Source organism: Vidua macroura, chromosome Z (genome assembly GCF_024509145.1).
Source record: "Vidua macroura isolate BioBank_ID:100142 chromosome Z, ASM2450914v1, whole genome shotgun sequence".
In the NCBI taxonomy this organism is placed as follows: Eukaryota; Metazoa; Chordata; class Aves; order Passeriformes; family Viduidae; genus Vidua; species Vidua macroura.
The window spans coordinates 59,551,361-59,567,061 of NC_071611.1; the positions used below are offsets into that span (position 1 = coordinate 59,551,361).

Below are 15,701 nucleotides of genomic sequence, written 5' to 3' on the forward strand. Positions count from 1 at the left end.
AGTGAGCTGTGCCTGGCAATATTTGTTTTGAAGTCTGTTTTCAGCCAATCTTCTAAGACTTACAAAAGTCCTAGATGGTCAACATTTCTTTTTATTGAGCTTTTAGTTCTTAGAGTCTGAAAGTTTCCTGAACTGTTACTGAAAAATGTGATCAATCCACTCACATCCTATTCATTAGCAACAAGCTCTAAGAGCTGTAACACATCCCCTGTGCAGCACAGAAGTGCTTGAGGTACCATATACCTATCACTTTGGAAGCTGTAACTCCACACCTTGTATTAATAATTAACTCAGGCTTCTCTGGGACAATAATGCCTGGCCCTCTGAAACATTTATTAGTGCTTGCATCTGTAAGTCAATTAATAAGCTTTCTCTAAAGTTTCTTTAAATTCACAGCTAGTGAGGGACACTTTGGCCTATCTTGTGATACAGATAATTTACCTCTAACACATGATACCAGTGATTACAAAGCTTGGTTTTGTTGGTCTGCATTGTTTTTGACACATCCTCATGTTTGTGAAATTGCAATACTTCCAAGTGGGCATGAATATGTATATATGTACTTCTGGTTTTTTTTTGTGGTTTCTGAAGTATTTCTAAGACTTGCCCATTCTTCCTGTTTATAGCACAAAAGACATGGAGGAAAGGACAAAGTTTGACAGAAATTCACAGGGATGTACAAACAGAGGTCTTTCATTTAGGTAGTTTAGACATCAAGGTAGAAACCTTAAAATTAAGCAATCTGTTGAACTATACTTTTTAAGAACATATGTCACAGACATGGAAAGGACATGGCAAGCCTGGTCCCTGAGTGAATGGTGCCAAGTTGATGCTGAAATTTTAAGACCAGGAATTTTAAGTAACTTACAAACCACAGAAGTCAGGAGTAAGTAGTCCGTGGAATAATCTGCTGCAGAGCTGGGGGAAGAAAAGCTGAGGAGAAAATGAATGCATATTCCGTTTGTTGGCTCTAGCATCATAAGCAATATGAAAATGTTATTTAGAATGTGATTAGTAAAATTACCAAAATGTAAGATATGCCTGTAGAACATCAAAAGTAACTTGATTTCTTTTATTTCAATAGTGAAAGAATACTTCCACTATTCTTTCGCAAAAAAAATTCATTAAAAAAAAAATACAATTCCATAACAATAATACAAAACAATTTAGATTGGAAAAGTATCTTACGATCATTGAGTCCAGCCATTAACACATCACTGTCAACTCCATCTCTCCAAGTCCCTTATCATGACATTTACACATTTTTTTCAAAACCTCCAGGGATGGTGAGTCAACCACTTCCCTGGGCAGCCTGTTCCAATGCTTGACAACCTTTTGGTGAAGAAATTTTTTGTAATATACAATCTAAACCTCCACTGGAACAGTTTGAGACTGTTTCTTGTCCTGTCGCTTGTACCTGGAAGAAGAGACTGATTCCCTCTTCACTACAACCTCCTCTGAGGAGGCAAACTGACTGAGGGTGCCCTTGATCCCCTCCTCCAGATCATTAATAGAGCAGGACTCTCCTCTGTACTGAGCCCTGGGGAACACCACTGCAACTGGATGACAGATGGATTTAATTCTATTCACCACCACTCTTTTGACCATATAGCATGTGCTACTCTTTTATTAATTATATGGTGGTTATTAACTATGTGATGATTTTGGCCATTACTTCACAAGAATTGGGAACATTATGGCCACCATTTTTAATGTGTGTTTGAAACACCTTCTTGTCATGGTCAGGGTGCATTAATGGTCAATGCATTAATGTCAGCAATTCTATTAATTAAAAAAAAAAAAAAAATTAAAGTGCGTTGTTATTAGACCAGAGTAAAATTCAGTGTAAATGAAAATGAAAATAATACTGCAAGTCCACCATTTGGATTTAACTGATTTCTTTCAGCATTTATACAACAGACTTTTTAGTATGCAAATGCAATTTATTAAGAAAGTGAAAGGAGCTGCTTCACACTTCTTTGATTAAACATGAAAATAACTTCATAAATATTGTGCACATGTGGATCCAACAGATTTTTGGTCCAGTCTTTCTTGTACAACTCAGTTGACTACATTTGTAGCCACTCAGTAAGAAATGGTTGTTTGTCATGCAATGATGAACTTAGTCCAATGCAGGGAAACTGAATGAAAAACAGTAAAAAAAGGTTATAAAACCTTTAGGGAAGAATGAGTGCAAAGAGAGAGAAAATTTCAGCCACTGGCAAAGCAGAATCCAAAGGAACATTCAGAACAATCAGCAGCATAAAATCTGTAGGTCCAGATCACCACCTTCAAAAAGCAATTTTTTGTTTTGTCCTGGAAAAAAACTTAAATACTGATAACACTTGAAAGATTGCTTGATGGGGGTCCAGGAGGCAGATGAAGATAAAAAAATAGTTTTGGTAGAAAACCTTACAGAATTAATTTAAAACAAGTCAAAAAGAGGTTTAAGATAAATATTTTTTAGGAATTTGATAGTGGAAAATTCCTTCATGTTTTGGCTTAACTTTATTTTATATCAGAACAAGTTTGTGGAAACCTTGAGTGTTTCACCTATAGATGTTAAAAGTACTCATATATGCTATCAAGGATTTTTAATGTATTCACTGCTGTTTTCACACTGTGTTCTTAAGTTTGTAATTTATTGCTTCACTCTGAAAAAAACCCCACTTAAAATTTGAAAATTTCGTATTCTGCAGCATAATTAGTAACTGAAAACAAGTTTTCTACTCTGTAGGTTTTGATTTCAGAAAATTTTCATGAACAAGCGTGAATTACCCAGTGATAGAAATGATAGTAGAGTATAGTATGCCGGCCTGGGAGATTGATAGGTATACAATTTATTGTCTTCCTGCTTTTATGGCGCTGTTCCAGCACTGACTGCTGAATTTAGGAGGAAGCTGCCATCTGCTGTCAGAACGCCCTATTGACAGAGCAGTAAGATTTTGGATCCTGTGGCTTGGGTTTAAAGGTGACCCTTGGACACAGGTTTCCTGAAGCTGAACTAATCTGTTTTCTATGACTTACTTGGAAGGGTTGAAATTTAATTGTAGATTTTTCTGAGAATCCAAATGAAAAAAATGATATGTGAGCAGTGTGTTGTAAAATCTCTGGAGGACTCAGAGTGGTTTGGAAAATAAAGAATCCCCAATGAGTGTCAGTACTAGTTAAATACAGAAAGATCAGACTTAAAAATCCAGAATTCAAATGTGATCTAGAAACACAGAATTGGAAATAAAGGATCTATACCCCTAAAAGAACACTGACTTGAACCTCAAAGAACATGTTTGATGTGATGAATAGGTGGGCTCTGTGGCTGTGGGGGTGGCTAATCTAAATCTTTGCTTTACTTGTGCTATAGAGAGAAAAAAAAGTTATTAAATTAACATTCATAATTTGTGAAAAGGCATGCAGAAATCCTGAGAAGGTCAGGTGAACTTGCACTGGCTCTGATGTTTCACCAGCTGGGTTTGGGTGAAAGCACTTGGAAGGGGAGAGTGCTCAGAGGACTCTCAAATGAGGAAAGCTCTCAATCACTGAAAATTAAATTCAATAACTCAATTTTGCACTTAAGTGCACTTATTTGGATCCTTGGTACTGCAAGCTAAAGCAATTGTTGCAGTGGATATCTAAGTTGTAAAAGGATTTGATAGATCTTCAGACTGAAGATTACCCTAAGCATTTGCAGTTACTAAAAATACACAGTTACTTTTACAGATGTTGAGAAAAGTTATGTCATGGCTAAAGGCCATCTTCTCACATAATTTTAATTCTCCTTTATCTCAACTACACTGCTATACTGTCATTACGGTTGCCAGATTTTGCAGTTTGTCACTGTTTTTCCTTCCTTGTATAAAATATATGAGCAGAAAATATAAGCATGATAATTAATTTCACTTGGTAAACTTATCTGTAGGAGTTCTGGAAAGAAAGAAAAGTGCATCAACATCAATATGCATCACAATTAGTATTTTCCTAATAGTCTACCTTCTCCCAGGTGCTTTGTGCAATACAATATAATAATAATAAGCATAATATAGAGTGCTTTGAAGTTATACAGTGTGACAACAAAACAGTTTAAAGCATTGTGCATACACTGAGAGTTAAGAATCCTTAGTCCTTTTTCCAGTGGTTTAGGACATTTAGCCTTTAGAGCACATTTTCTCAGGAGAGACATAGTGGAAAGTCATACATTGAAATTGGATTAAATGGAGGAAACATTAAAATGCACTTGATCTCATATCTTTATTGTTTTAATCCGTGGACTTTATGCATTTTAAGGAGTTTAAAAGTCTTCCTTTCATCTTTATATTATTTAACTTGTATATCTCTATAGGCAAAATTTTAGCCTTTTGGGGACCAGAGAACCTGTGTTTCAAAGAAATTACTCTGGGAATGGTACAGATAGAGAAGATGTTTGCAAAAATTCAGAAGGGCGAAATTACATGTAGTATTGAGAAGGGTGGGCACAAGGGAACCAAAGCTCTAGTGTACACATCTCTCTCCCAACCTGGGAATGCATCCTAAACTGAGAACACAGAGGGGAGAAGCTCAAAGGTATCCAGAGCATGACTAAGACACAAAGGAGGTCAAATGTTGGTAATTAAAATAAAATTCACTTTTATTCACTATTAAAGAAGAGAGCAAGGAAGAAATTAGAAGAGTAGGAAAAAGCAAAGGATTACAGAAAGCAAGAAAGGTGATCACCACCAAGAACCCGCAGTGTCCTATGAAGATCCCTCTTTCTTCTGTTGGAATAACTATCGGGATAACAGGAATAACTGTTTGTGCATCACATAAATGGGCAGTAGCTTAACTGCAAAAGTCAGTTTACTTACTTACAGTGATTAAACATATTTAGTAACCTTGACTGGACATAGGCAAATCTGAGAGCTCCAAATATGTTTGTATTAGATCAGGTGAATGAAGTTGCTTGATTTTTGCATTACATATACATTACATATATAGTCTTCTGCAAAATAGAAAAACTCTGAGCTTTCTTTTTCAAACATTACTAAGGTAACAAGATTTTATAAAGCTCTATGAGGAGTAAAAAAATTACATTAATATGTTAGGGACAATATAAAATTTATTTATAACATAATTTATATCTCTCTTTTGCCTTCATTTTCCAGGGAAGCACAGCTTTTTGTTGAGAAGTTTGAAGGTGCTCTTGGAAAAGGAAAAGGAAAAAAATTCTATGCATACAAAGTGATGATGACCAAGGTAAATGGATTGTTTCACTAACTTCCTGTGAAGCTCATAGCAAGCCTTCTGAAGATTATTGCCATGGGTACTCATATTCCACAGTAGCATTCTTTGTCTTTCCATGGATTTTAAACTTTTATTTTTTATTTATTAAACTTTTATTTTTATATTTTATTTTCTTTTAAATGTTTATTTAAAAATAAACTTTTTAAAATTTTATTTTTCTTGCATGAAAATATCTCTAATGAAAGCTTGTAGTTTGATTTTTGAAATTTGTCATCAAAACAAAAATCAGCTGTTTTACAGGAGTTTGCAAGGGTTCAATATCTTGTGAAAGTTAATTTGTCTTCGTGTGGATTGAGTATTTGTGTGGACTGAATCCAAAGTTCAGTTTTTCCCTTGAGACAGCCTTCTGTGAAAGATAAAAAAAAAAAAGAGAAAGAGAAAGAGAAAGAGAAAGAGAAAGAGAAAGAGAAAGAGAAAGAAAAAGAAAAAATGAGGAAGAAAAAGATGAAAAAGAGAAAGAAAAAAGAAAACGAAAAAGAAAAAGAAAAAGAAAAAGAAAAAGAAAAAGAAAAAGAAAAAGAAAAAGAAAAAGAAAAAGAAAGAGAGAACAGATTGGCATGAAAGAAAGTGATTAGCTAATAATTGTTGTGGTAGAAATAGGAACTTCACACAAATCCAGTAGAAGACATATTAAAATAAACAAAAGGAGATGGCTCTTCACAATTACTTTGTGGACTCTGCCAATGGATTTTGTGAATGATTAAGGGGTTACATTAGGTCAAGGAAGAACTTAGCATCTGGGCACTGAGATGATGGTGTGGTTTTTGTTTTTTCTTTTCTGTGACTCTTTCCAGAAATGGATGAAGTTTCAAAGAGATTTTGAAAATTTTAAGACAGCCTGCATACCCTGGGAAATGAAAATTAAGGAGATTGAAAGTAAGTAAGTAAGAATAGGATCTAGTATCATATTTCTGATGTCTGCCAAATGATAATTTTTTTAGTATATGCATCTGTATTCAATGCATAGTTTAAAATCAATGAGTATTTATTTTTTCATTAATATTTATTGAGCTTGATAATATAACTAGTTGAAAATCGTCTTCAGAGGGTACCACTTTACAGATAAAAATTGTCACTATACAGGTAGCAGTTAAAAAAAAACAGTGTTGAAATGAATCACAAAAAAGTATAATTGGGACTTAGCCATTCACTTTATTCACCTTCACTTTATTTTTTCTGTATTTATTTTATACAGATTATACTATATAGGCTATACCGCAATTATTTCAATTATTTCTGCCACTTTTTTCATTATCTTGAGCTTTGTGTAAGTTGCCTTTTTGTCATTGTCAGCCACATAAAAAAACACAGAGAGAACAGTATTGGTCTTGGATGGCCCATATATAAATGAGGCAATGTAGTTAGTACTATGGGTCTATTTGAGAGTAGGGGTCTGTCACAATTCAGTTTTGTGTTGACATTCCAGTGATGAATTTAAACTGCAGCCCTTTATTTGAGGGAGATTTGACTTAAGTGTGTGGTTTCCTGAGTGAAGGTCTGCCACTTAGATTCCTTTTACAACAAGTGCTTCCCACTACAACATAAAGAGCCTTTCTCAGTTGAGTTTGACTCTTCCAGTGCTCCAGCTATCTAGAAAGATCAGGTGAAAGCTTGAAGCACTGTGCTTCAGATAGGCTCCCTTCTTCAAGATGTGAGTCTCTTCTAGCTCAGGGAGACTGGCTTCAAAACAAAGGGCATCTGCTGTGCTGTGTCCTCATGTGGACAATAGGTGAATCTGATGCTGGGACTTTGATGTTTAAAAGAGAAGTTGACAAATATATGAAGTATTTGCATGTAGAAAATATAAATTATTCTTTTCCTTACAGAACAGATATTATCAGTATTATCTGTGCAAAAGGACTTTATGGGAATCACACAGACCTGGTTTGGGACAGGGTGAATCCTATTCCACTGATGAAATCTATAAAATGCACATCTATCTCCATACCAATGCCTAGTGTGGTGAGACTGTGGATGCAGGAAAAGATGACTAAAGTTTACTTAAAACTATTTCATTCATACACAGAACATGTTGCACCTCAGAGTGGATTCAAAATACTGGTGAAATTTGGACTGGTTTTGTTCACAGCTAGTGCAGTCCATTTGTGTCAATTTCCATGTTCCCTGTTGCAGGGCCCTGTTTGGACCTGCCTACTCTGAAAATGCAGCTGAGGGCAGTCATGGCTAAATTGTCCTCATCCATAGTTAAGCTTTTTACTTACTAAAAATTGTCTGTTCTTGCCTGATTGGTGAAAAAGAATAAAGCACATGAATGGTCTGTGCATTCACTTGCAATAACTGTCCTGATGCAGGTAATTCCAATGCATTGCCTCACTGCAGATGTTCCAGATGGATGCATAGCAGAGGTTTCATCAGGATAACTGATACAAGAACTATAACTGAGTGCATGAAAAGAAGGTATTCCCAATACAACGAGGATATTAGGATTTGAGCAAAAGAAATAATGGGATATGGAGATGTCTACAAAAGTAACCTGAAATCAGAAATACTTGTAATTTCCTGCACTGTATTTTTTGAGTCCATAGTATCCCCCAAAGGCTGCAGTTTGGTTATAATTGGGTAATCTGCATCTTAAAACCAGACAGACTAACTCAAAGTCTCTTGATTTATACCTCTCCCCAGACTTCCCATTATGTTGGTCACTGCTAAGATTGGCCACTTCACACAAAATTTCAAAATGATGGTTTAATTCTGAACTGTGAAAAAAGCAGATTCAAAATGCTGAAATCCTTTGCAGAATGGTTTGTTCCTCCCTTTGCAGATCTGTGATAAATGTCTCTTAGTTGGCCTCTTTTTATACTTTGGGATTATACCTGTTTAAGTGTATTAAATTTTCTACTGATTGAGCTGTTACAGTAAAATATGAATATATGCATCCCAAATAATACAAGATATATTAATTTCATATTACAGACTGAAAGAATGTGTTGCATGTCTGAAAAAGGGTTTGGAAACAACAATATAAATAAGTCACTCTGAACAGAGAGATTTACTTTTCATTTGCTGAGGTGTGCTCCAGGCTCACAAACTAGAATGTGTATGAAAAACATATTGAAAGGTCATTTTTTCCCCTGCAAATGAATGGTAATGGAACTGCAATGTAGTACTTTTCTAACGGACAGCTCTCCTATAGTAATTTATCTGAGCTTTTATTTTTATTTGCCCTGACTTGCAGAGCATGGGTCAAAACAGGCTCTTGGTTGTCAGTGCTTTCCCTGCAGCTTCTAATTTGTGCACTGGTCTGGGTTAGGTTCTGGAGTGCTTGAGGTCAAATCCTTCACCTAGAGATGGGACTGCCTGCACACCTGGCTACAGATAGAGCACATAAGCAGAAGAGTAAGAGAAAGGAAGAGTACAAACACTTGGAGATAATGTTTTTCATCTCTAGTGAAAAAATCTGCTGAGCACAATTATAATAGCACAGACAAGTGTTTTGTCACCTTGGAAAGACTTTACCCACTGGCTAATACTGCGGTGCTTCTCATTAAAACTGGGCTGGTTCTGCTTTAGCATGTCAAGAATGCTTAAAATCCACATCAGACAGAAAAAAATATAATTGAAACATACTTCTAGATATTACTTAATAAGAGCAAGTATCACAGCTTTTATATGACCCTAGAAACTCTATTTAACTAATACTTTTATATTTTTGTTCCTGTTTTTTCAACCAGCTCAAGCCATACTAGTATGCAATATGCAGGAAATTTATTAGAATTATGGTAATAAAGAAAAAAATTAAAATTAATTAAATGTAGAATTAATTAAAATTTGAATAAATTAAATGTGTAAAAGCCTCTCATGATTTTACTTCTTTTTAATAAGTTTTGTGCATCCTTACATAAAATAAATTCAAAGGACCAGCTTATCTGCCTTTTAATCACGTCTCATGTTTTCACAGGTCACTTTGGCTCATCAGTGGCATCTTATTTCATATTCTTGCGTTGGATGTATGGAATAAATATGATTCTCTTTGGATTGACTTTTGGTCTTGTAATGGTGCCTGAGGTGGGAATCCTTTAAATTATCTTTGAGGATTGCCATGTGGATTTCTGTCTTTGCAGTGAGATTTCATAGGACTGCATCTTTAAATGGTTTTTAGTCTCTTTATGGTCCATTTGCAAGTATTAGACTGTACTAAGTCTGTAAAAATGGGCTTCCTTTGTGGACAGTTGTCTCTACAGAGAGATGTCTTGAATTAAACAGGACAGGAAAATGTAAAATATATTTAGGGTTGTCTTCTGAAATGGTTTTTGAAGTCTGGGATGACATAGATGTAAGGGATTTTTGTTATATGGGGGAGTGGATTTGTTTGTTTGTTTGTTTGCTTACTTATTTGTTTGTTTTTGGTTGTTCTGTGCATAACAAAGTTGAGGAACTGAGATGAAGAAAACTCATGGGGGACTATGTTGACTAAATATGCATTGCAATAGCATATTGCATCCTGGGGCTCAAAGGATCCTTTCAGATGCAGCACTCACATGCTGATAAGGCATAACAGGGCTGTAAAGTCACGAGAGACCTCTCATATTTTGCACTGTGCAACATCTCTGTTAAGAGTGGTACTTAGAGCAGACATTGGATTCAGACATAAATTACTTCTATGAAATGTAATACTTCCTGAGTTTCTTTGAGCTACCATATTGCCCTTCTAAAAGCAAGGCTTTATGAAATTAAAATTATTGTGCCATCTCCCTGATTTCAATATCTCATATTCCTCTTAGCTTTCTCATTTTGTAGTAAGCGGATAAGAAAGAGGTAGGAATTTCCAGTAACTTCCCAGCCCAGCATTTCAGTGACTTGATCCCTCCATCTAGATCCCTACAAATCTATAGGGTTTGATGGGATTCAGTGCTGTGGACCTGGGGGTCTTGGTCAATGGCAAGCTGAACATGAGCCAGCAGTGCCCTGGCAGCCAGGAGGGCCAGGTGTGTCCTGGGGTGCATCAGGGACAGCATGTCCAGCCAGGCAAGGGAGGGGATTGTCCTACTCATCACAATCTACAGCTTCCTCCTCAGGGAAGAGGAGGGCCAGGCGCTGATCTCTTCTCTGTGGCGACAGTGACAGGGTCCATGGAAATGGCCTGAAGTTGTGTCAGGTGAGGTTGAGGTTATATATCAGAAAAAGGTTCTTCACCCAGAGAATGGTTGGGCACTGGAACAGGCTCCCCAGAGAAATGGTCACAGCTCCAAGTCTCACAGCATTCGAGAAGTTTTTGGACAATACTTTCAGGCACTTGATTTGACTCTTTGAGATGATCTTTTGCAGAGCCAGGAGTTGGACTTGATAATCTTTTCAACTCAGCATATTCTGTCATTCTGTGATCTTCCTTAGAAGCCAAAACAGAATAAATGTCCAATACTTTTCAAGGTGAGCCTGGAAAGGACCCTGTGAGGAGATGTACTGTGCCTGAACAAGCATCTTGCCAGCAGCAGGTGAACTGTCAGAATCCAAAAACTGATTCCCTAGCATCTTCCCATTTGTTTCATTTAAAATATCCCAATAAAATCCATAATGCAAGAAAAATTAGCATTTTTGTCTTTGCAAGATAAACACCACTCATTAGAGAAATATGGATGGATTTCTGTGCCTTTGAATGTAAGAGGCACAGTTTGGCAATCCATTGATACTAGTGGAACTTTAAATTTAGAACACACCACTGAATGCATATGTTAAGCACAGTTTCAATCAGTAATGTGAGGAGCGGTGAAAGGAATTGTAGAAGTAGGTCTTTCTCATTAGGGAGGTTAGGAACATAAAACCAGTCTTTCAAAGAAATGACAGATCACTGTCCATTTCCTTTGCTGCTATTTTGTTTTAAAATATAAATCACTCTGATTTTTTTTGTTTCAGGCTTTGATGGGTAAGCCATATGGCTCTTTGCCTAGAAAAACTGTCCCAAGAGCTGAAGAAGCAACTGCTATGAATTTTGCTACCCTCTGGGATTTTAGTGTAAGTGCATAATTTTGCAATATTGCATATCCACATTACTTTTATTCACCATTACTTCATTATTTAATGTTCAGTTACTTAATATGAAGTATTTCAGGAGATAATTCACAAGATAATTAATTTACATGTTTTTTTCACGAGCTCTTTGTATAGATGTTTCTTTCAGGTAAAACCCATAATGAAGCTTGATATTCACAAGCATGTCTCAGTATATGTAGCAATCCAAAGACATCTGGGGAAATATTTCAAAGCTGGTTTGCCATTCTGGGGTACTGGGTTTCCATTTCTGAAAAGTGAATTTAGTCTTCTTCTTTCATATGATTAAGATCCTGAATTTTAAAATGCAGTATGAATTAAGAAAAAAAAAGAGAAGAAAATACATTAAAAGTAACAGTGAACTCCACACATTTTATCCCTTTGTCTACATACAATGCTGGTGATGGTTTCTCCTTGGATAAAAACAGGATTGGAAGATCTTTCTAAAAACATGTGTATGTATCATTTTGCAGTGACTACTTCATGAAATGTCATTTCTTCTAGTGCATCAGAAGTTGTATATTTGAGTGACATTAAGAAAAAATCTAAACATGTGGCTGGGGAGTTAGATAATTATACTAAAATTATAAAATGAGAAATAAAAATATCAGGGAAATATTGGAGAAAAAAGGAATTGTAGCAACTTGAAGATTTTGTCAAGAGAATTGGCTAGAAGAGCTTTATACAGAAAATAAAAAAAAAACTTGTAAAATAAATGTGTTTGAGAGAAGATGGATGAAGGCATGGTGGAAAGACAAGAAAAGCTTTTAATAATTGTCAGAAACAAACTGACAGGTGTAAAGAAGAAAGTTCAATAAGTAACAATGTAGTAGTTAACAGAAGGAGCAAATGCAAACATAATAAACATAGAATAAGGCATTGAAAGAGACTGATCCCCTGAAAGACTGAGGGGAAAAAACTTTTCTTGAGGCATGTGAGATTGTCAAATATTCCCTGAAGACAATGACTTCTTTGTTTAAACAGCACAGGAAATAGTTCCTTTCATCTGCTAGCAACACTTGTATGCTACCAGGTAACTTAGAAATAAATGATCACACATCACCAATCAATATTTTAGCCTAAACAAAACTCCAACAAAACCCAAGAACTCCAAGCCCTTAAAAAATGCAGTAGGAAACACTGTCCCCATAAAATAAGCCAACATAATGGAACCTGAGATAACACAGATGCTGCAGTAGGAAGGAGTTAATTCCAGGCCTAACAGGGGTGAAGGCTTGGTTAGCATGTGGACAAAAATTCCCACTGTGGCAAACTGTGAGAAAGGAAGCAAATGCTTATCCACATGCCATCCCATGTCACGGGAACCTTGTGGAACATGGATCTTGGACTATATAAAGGTGATATCACAGAAGAATGTCCTGGGACTCCTCCACTGAGAAGACCAGGGTGAAAAAGGACTGGCAGGATGCCACATGAATCCACGTGGTGATAGTGGTATCTTTCTACTGGTGATATCTTTCTACTTAATCTCTCTCTCTCTCTCTCCATCTCTTTTTCTCTCTCTGTCTCTTACACCCTCTCACTCCCATTTCTCTCTCACTCTCTCACTCTCTGTCTGTCTCTGTCTCTCTCCCCCTCACACTTACTGTTAAGTAAAATCTGTGCTGTTGAATTCAGTGTATGGTCTCTTATGGTCACCCTATTTTGGGCAGAGACATCTCTATAAATGGATCATAACACCCAACCACTCTCTAAGAGAAGTAAAGAAAAGATGAAGTCAGTATGCCCATTCTGCTTTCTTTCGTGCTTGATTCACATTACTGACATGGCAAAGGGAAGCATATTTGGATTTTGATGTATTCTACTTGGAATTCAATTTTAACATATAGCTTTCAGATTATAATCCAGTCATAAAATATTATAGTCTCAAGTCTTATTGCAATAACACATTTAATCAATAGTCTTTTATGTTAGGCTCAGAAAGGAGTGAAAGAGATCTTCCATGCATGCCTTGACAGAGTTGAAGTTGTTTCTAATCTTATGGTGAAATGCTGTGAAATCAACAAACTGAGTGGTACACAGTGCAGGAATTACCCCTAATTTGCAGAACACAGAGACTAAAAAGGCATTTTGATAATTTTGGGGACCCAAAAGGCTCTCCAGAGCTGCATTAGGCTGTATTAAAACCTGGGCTAAGATGGAATTATAGAACACTTTAGTGACCAAAAATATTCAATATACATACTATTGAGTTTGAATGTGTCCTAACTGGTGTAGATGTTTTACTACAACTTAGCAAGAAATGTGCTCTATTATAATACTTGCCTTATTAGAGATGAACATATTTTTATCCCTTATGCATAAGCACATATCTCAAATCTAGTCAGAGATGAAGAAAAATTACATATGTGGATCAAGATATTTTGAAAAATATTTATGTGTGCCATATATTAATATTTGATTTTCAGCTTAGAACTGTGAATTAGGTTTTTCAAATAAGCCTGTGACTCATTTCACATATAGTAAAAGCTTCAATAAATCAAGTGCATGTCTTGAAAAAATAAACAAGAGAAAGATGTTATTAATTTTTAGGAAAGTGGGCAATTGAAAAACACAAGGTTAGCAAATGGTTTTTTAATTCACCAACACTTCATATTATTGTATTACTGTTAAAATTATGCATGGTCTATCCTCCAATTACGTGGTGAAGTACTACATCTTGCACTTGGAATTCTTACATCCAGTTGGAGTTTTGCCACTGCAATGCCTGCACTGAGCTGTCCTGGTAAATTCTCTGGCTTTGGCCTTATTCTAGGAGATAAGTTCTTGCATTAACCTAAGAATTACCAGGAAGTTTTAGCTATTGATCCAGTAGACACCAGCAATTTCCTACAGTTAATAAGGTACTGTTGAAATTTAGAAAAATCATCTGTCTGACCAGTAGAAGAGAGGGTAATTCATATTAAGATATTTAGAAAAGAAGATAGATTTTGAATTGCAGAGAAAGACAGTGAACTTATATTGTAATTTTTACAGCCTTGGAGTCGAGACTAAGTATGCAAAAGATCTACATACTGAATAATCACCTATAAAAAGCCCCTACATATTGGTTGTCATACATACTGAATGATCACCCAATGAACAGCAGACAACTGTTATTAGACAAAGAAGGCATATGAGATTGTCTCATCAAATTCATGCAAATAAATTTTAGAAAGGTGAAAATTAAGTTAAAATTATGGGATTTTATCTGCAAGTAATATGAAAATCAAATTCTGTAAGACGATGTGTTTCTGTCTTTACAAGAAGAATGCTGATGAAGAAGTTTTGACTCATTAAATAGTAGAGGGATTGTTAATGACCAATTTTAAAAGATTTTGAAGTTGCTATGAAATATTCTATATATTTTTTAAAATAAAAGGACATATTTTCTATCCTGTGAGCTTTATTATAGTGGTATCTGCACCTGATTTGAATTCACTGAAATGAATGTTTTAATATATTGCTATTTATATATTTACTGATTATGTGCATTATTAGGAAAAGTAACATTATAATTTTTTTCTGAATTTTCAGGGGTTTGCACAGTATTCTGTACTCTTTTATGGTTATTACAATAACCAGAGGACAATCGGGTGGCTCAAGTTCAGGATGCCTCTTTCGTATTTCCTTGTTGGAGTTGGGTCTATTGGCTATAGCTTTATGATTGTCACTCGAACGTAAGTTCTTGGCTCTGGAAAAAAGTACTTTCAAAAAGGCAGGTAATTCCACTGTTGACCCTGAAGACTGTCTTTTTAAAAAATGCACTAATTCTAGGTATAGGACAATGCAAGGTCAAATGCAAGGTCAAAGTTATGTAAGACTCCTTCAACCTCTATTTATTTATCTGTTCTTCTGCACTAGAAGTTGAGTTACAGTGTTGTGAAAGTGGGAATAAATCTTTACTGAAATAACAGAACACTTCTCTCTTGAATTTCAAAATTAAAAATGAATGCGTAAAGTGAGGAAGAGACCTGTCAGCCCATCTTTTCATAATTCTTGGCATCCAGTAGATTTTCAGCTAAAATTCAGGAAATTCAATAATTCTACCTTCAGTGAACTTGGAATTCAATCTACCTTCTACTTTATGTGAGTTAGACTCTTTTATGCAGGACGAACATAAGAAAGAAGCATATGGCAAATAATTCTGCATGTAGTTCACAGTCCACAGTAAATGCTGCCAGTGAATATAATCTTTAATACCCTTGGTTCATGCAAGATTACCACCTAACAGTAGTACCCCTCTAGCAGTGGTTTTATGAAAAGCCTATAGTGAAAAAATTAAGAAGCTTGCAGTTCAAGATTCAAAGACACATTTAAATATAGGGAAAAATGCAGTTTGTGTATTTCCATTGTTTTGTTCTGAAGCCAGTAATTTTCACTTGCATGATGACTAGATTAATTCATATTCTGTTTTCAAA

At 35.5% G+C, this 15,701-nt stretch overlaps 1 protein-coding gene across 1 annotated transcript in view; it reads left to right on the plus strand.

Annotated features, from left to right (window-relative positions):
• TMC1 (transmembrane channel like 1) overlaps nucleotides 1-15,701 on the plus strand; it is a 55,928-nt gene that overhangs the window by 22,027 nt on the left and 18,200 nt on the right. Inside the window, exons 5-9 of the mRNA XM_054002405.1 lie at nucleotides 5,136-5,226; nucleotides 6,069-6,150; nucleotides 9,194-9,300; nucleotides 11,146-11,244; nucleotides 14,818-14,960. Of these exons, the coding sequence (XP_053858380.1) occupies nucleotides 5,136-5,226; nucleotides 6,069-6,150; nucleotides 9,194-9,300; nucleotides 11,146-11,244; nucleotides 14,818-14,960 (522 nt within the window). The remainder of the gene's footprint in view (nucleotides 1-5,135; nucleotides 5,227-6,068; nucleotides 6,151-9,193; nucleotides 9,301-11,145; nucleotides 11,245-14,817; nucleotides 14,961-15,701) is intronic.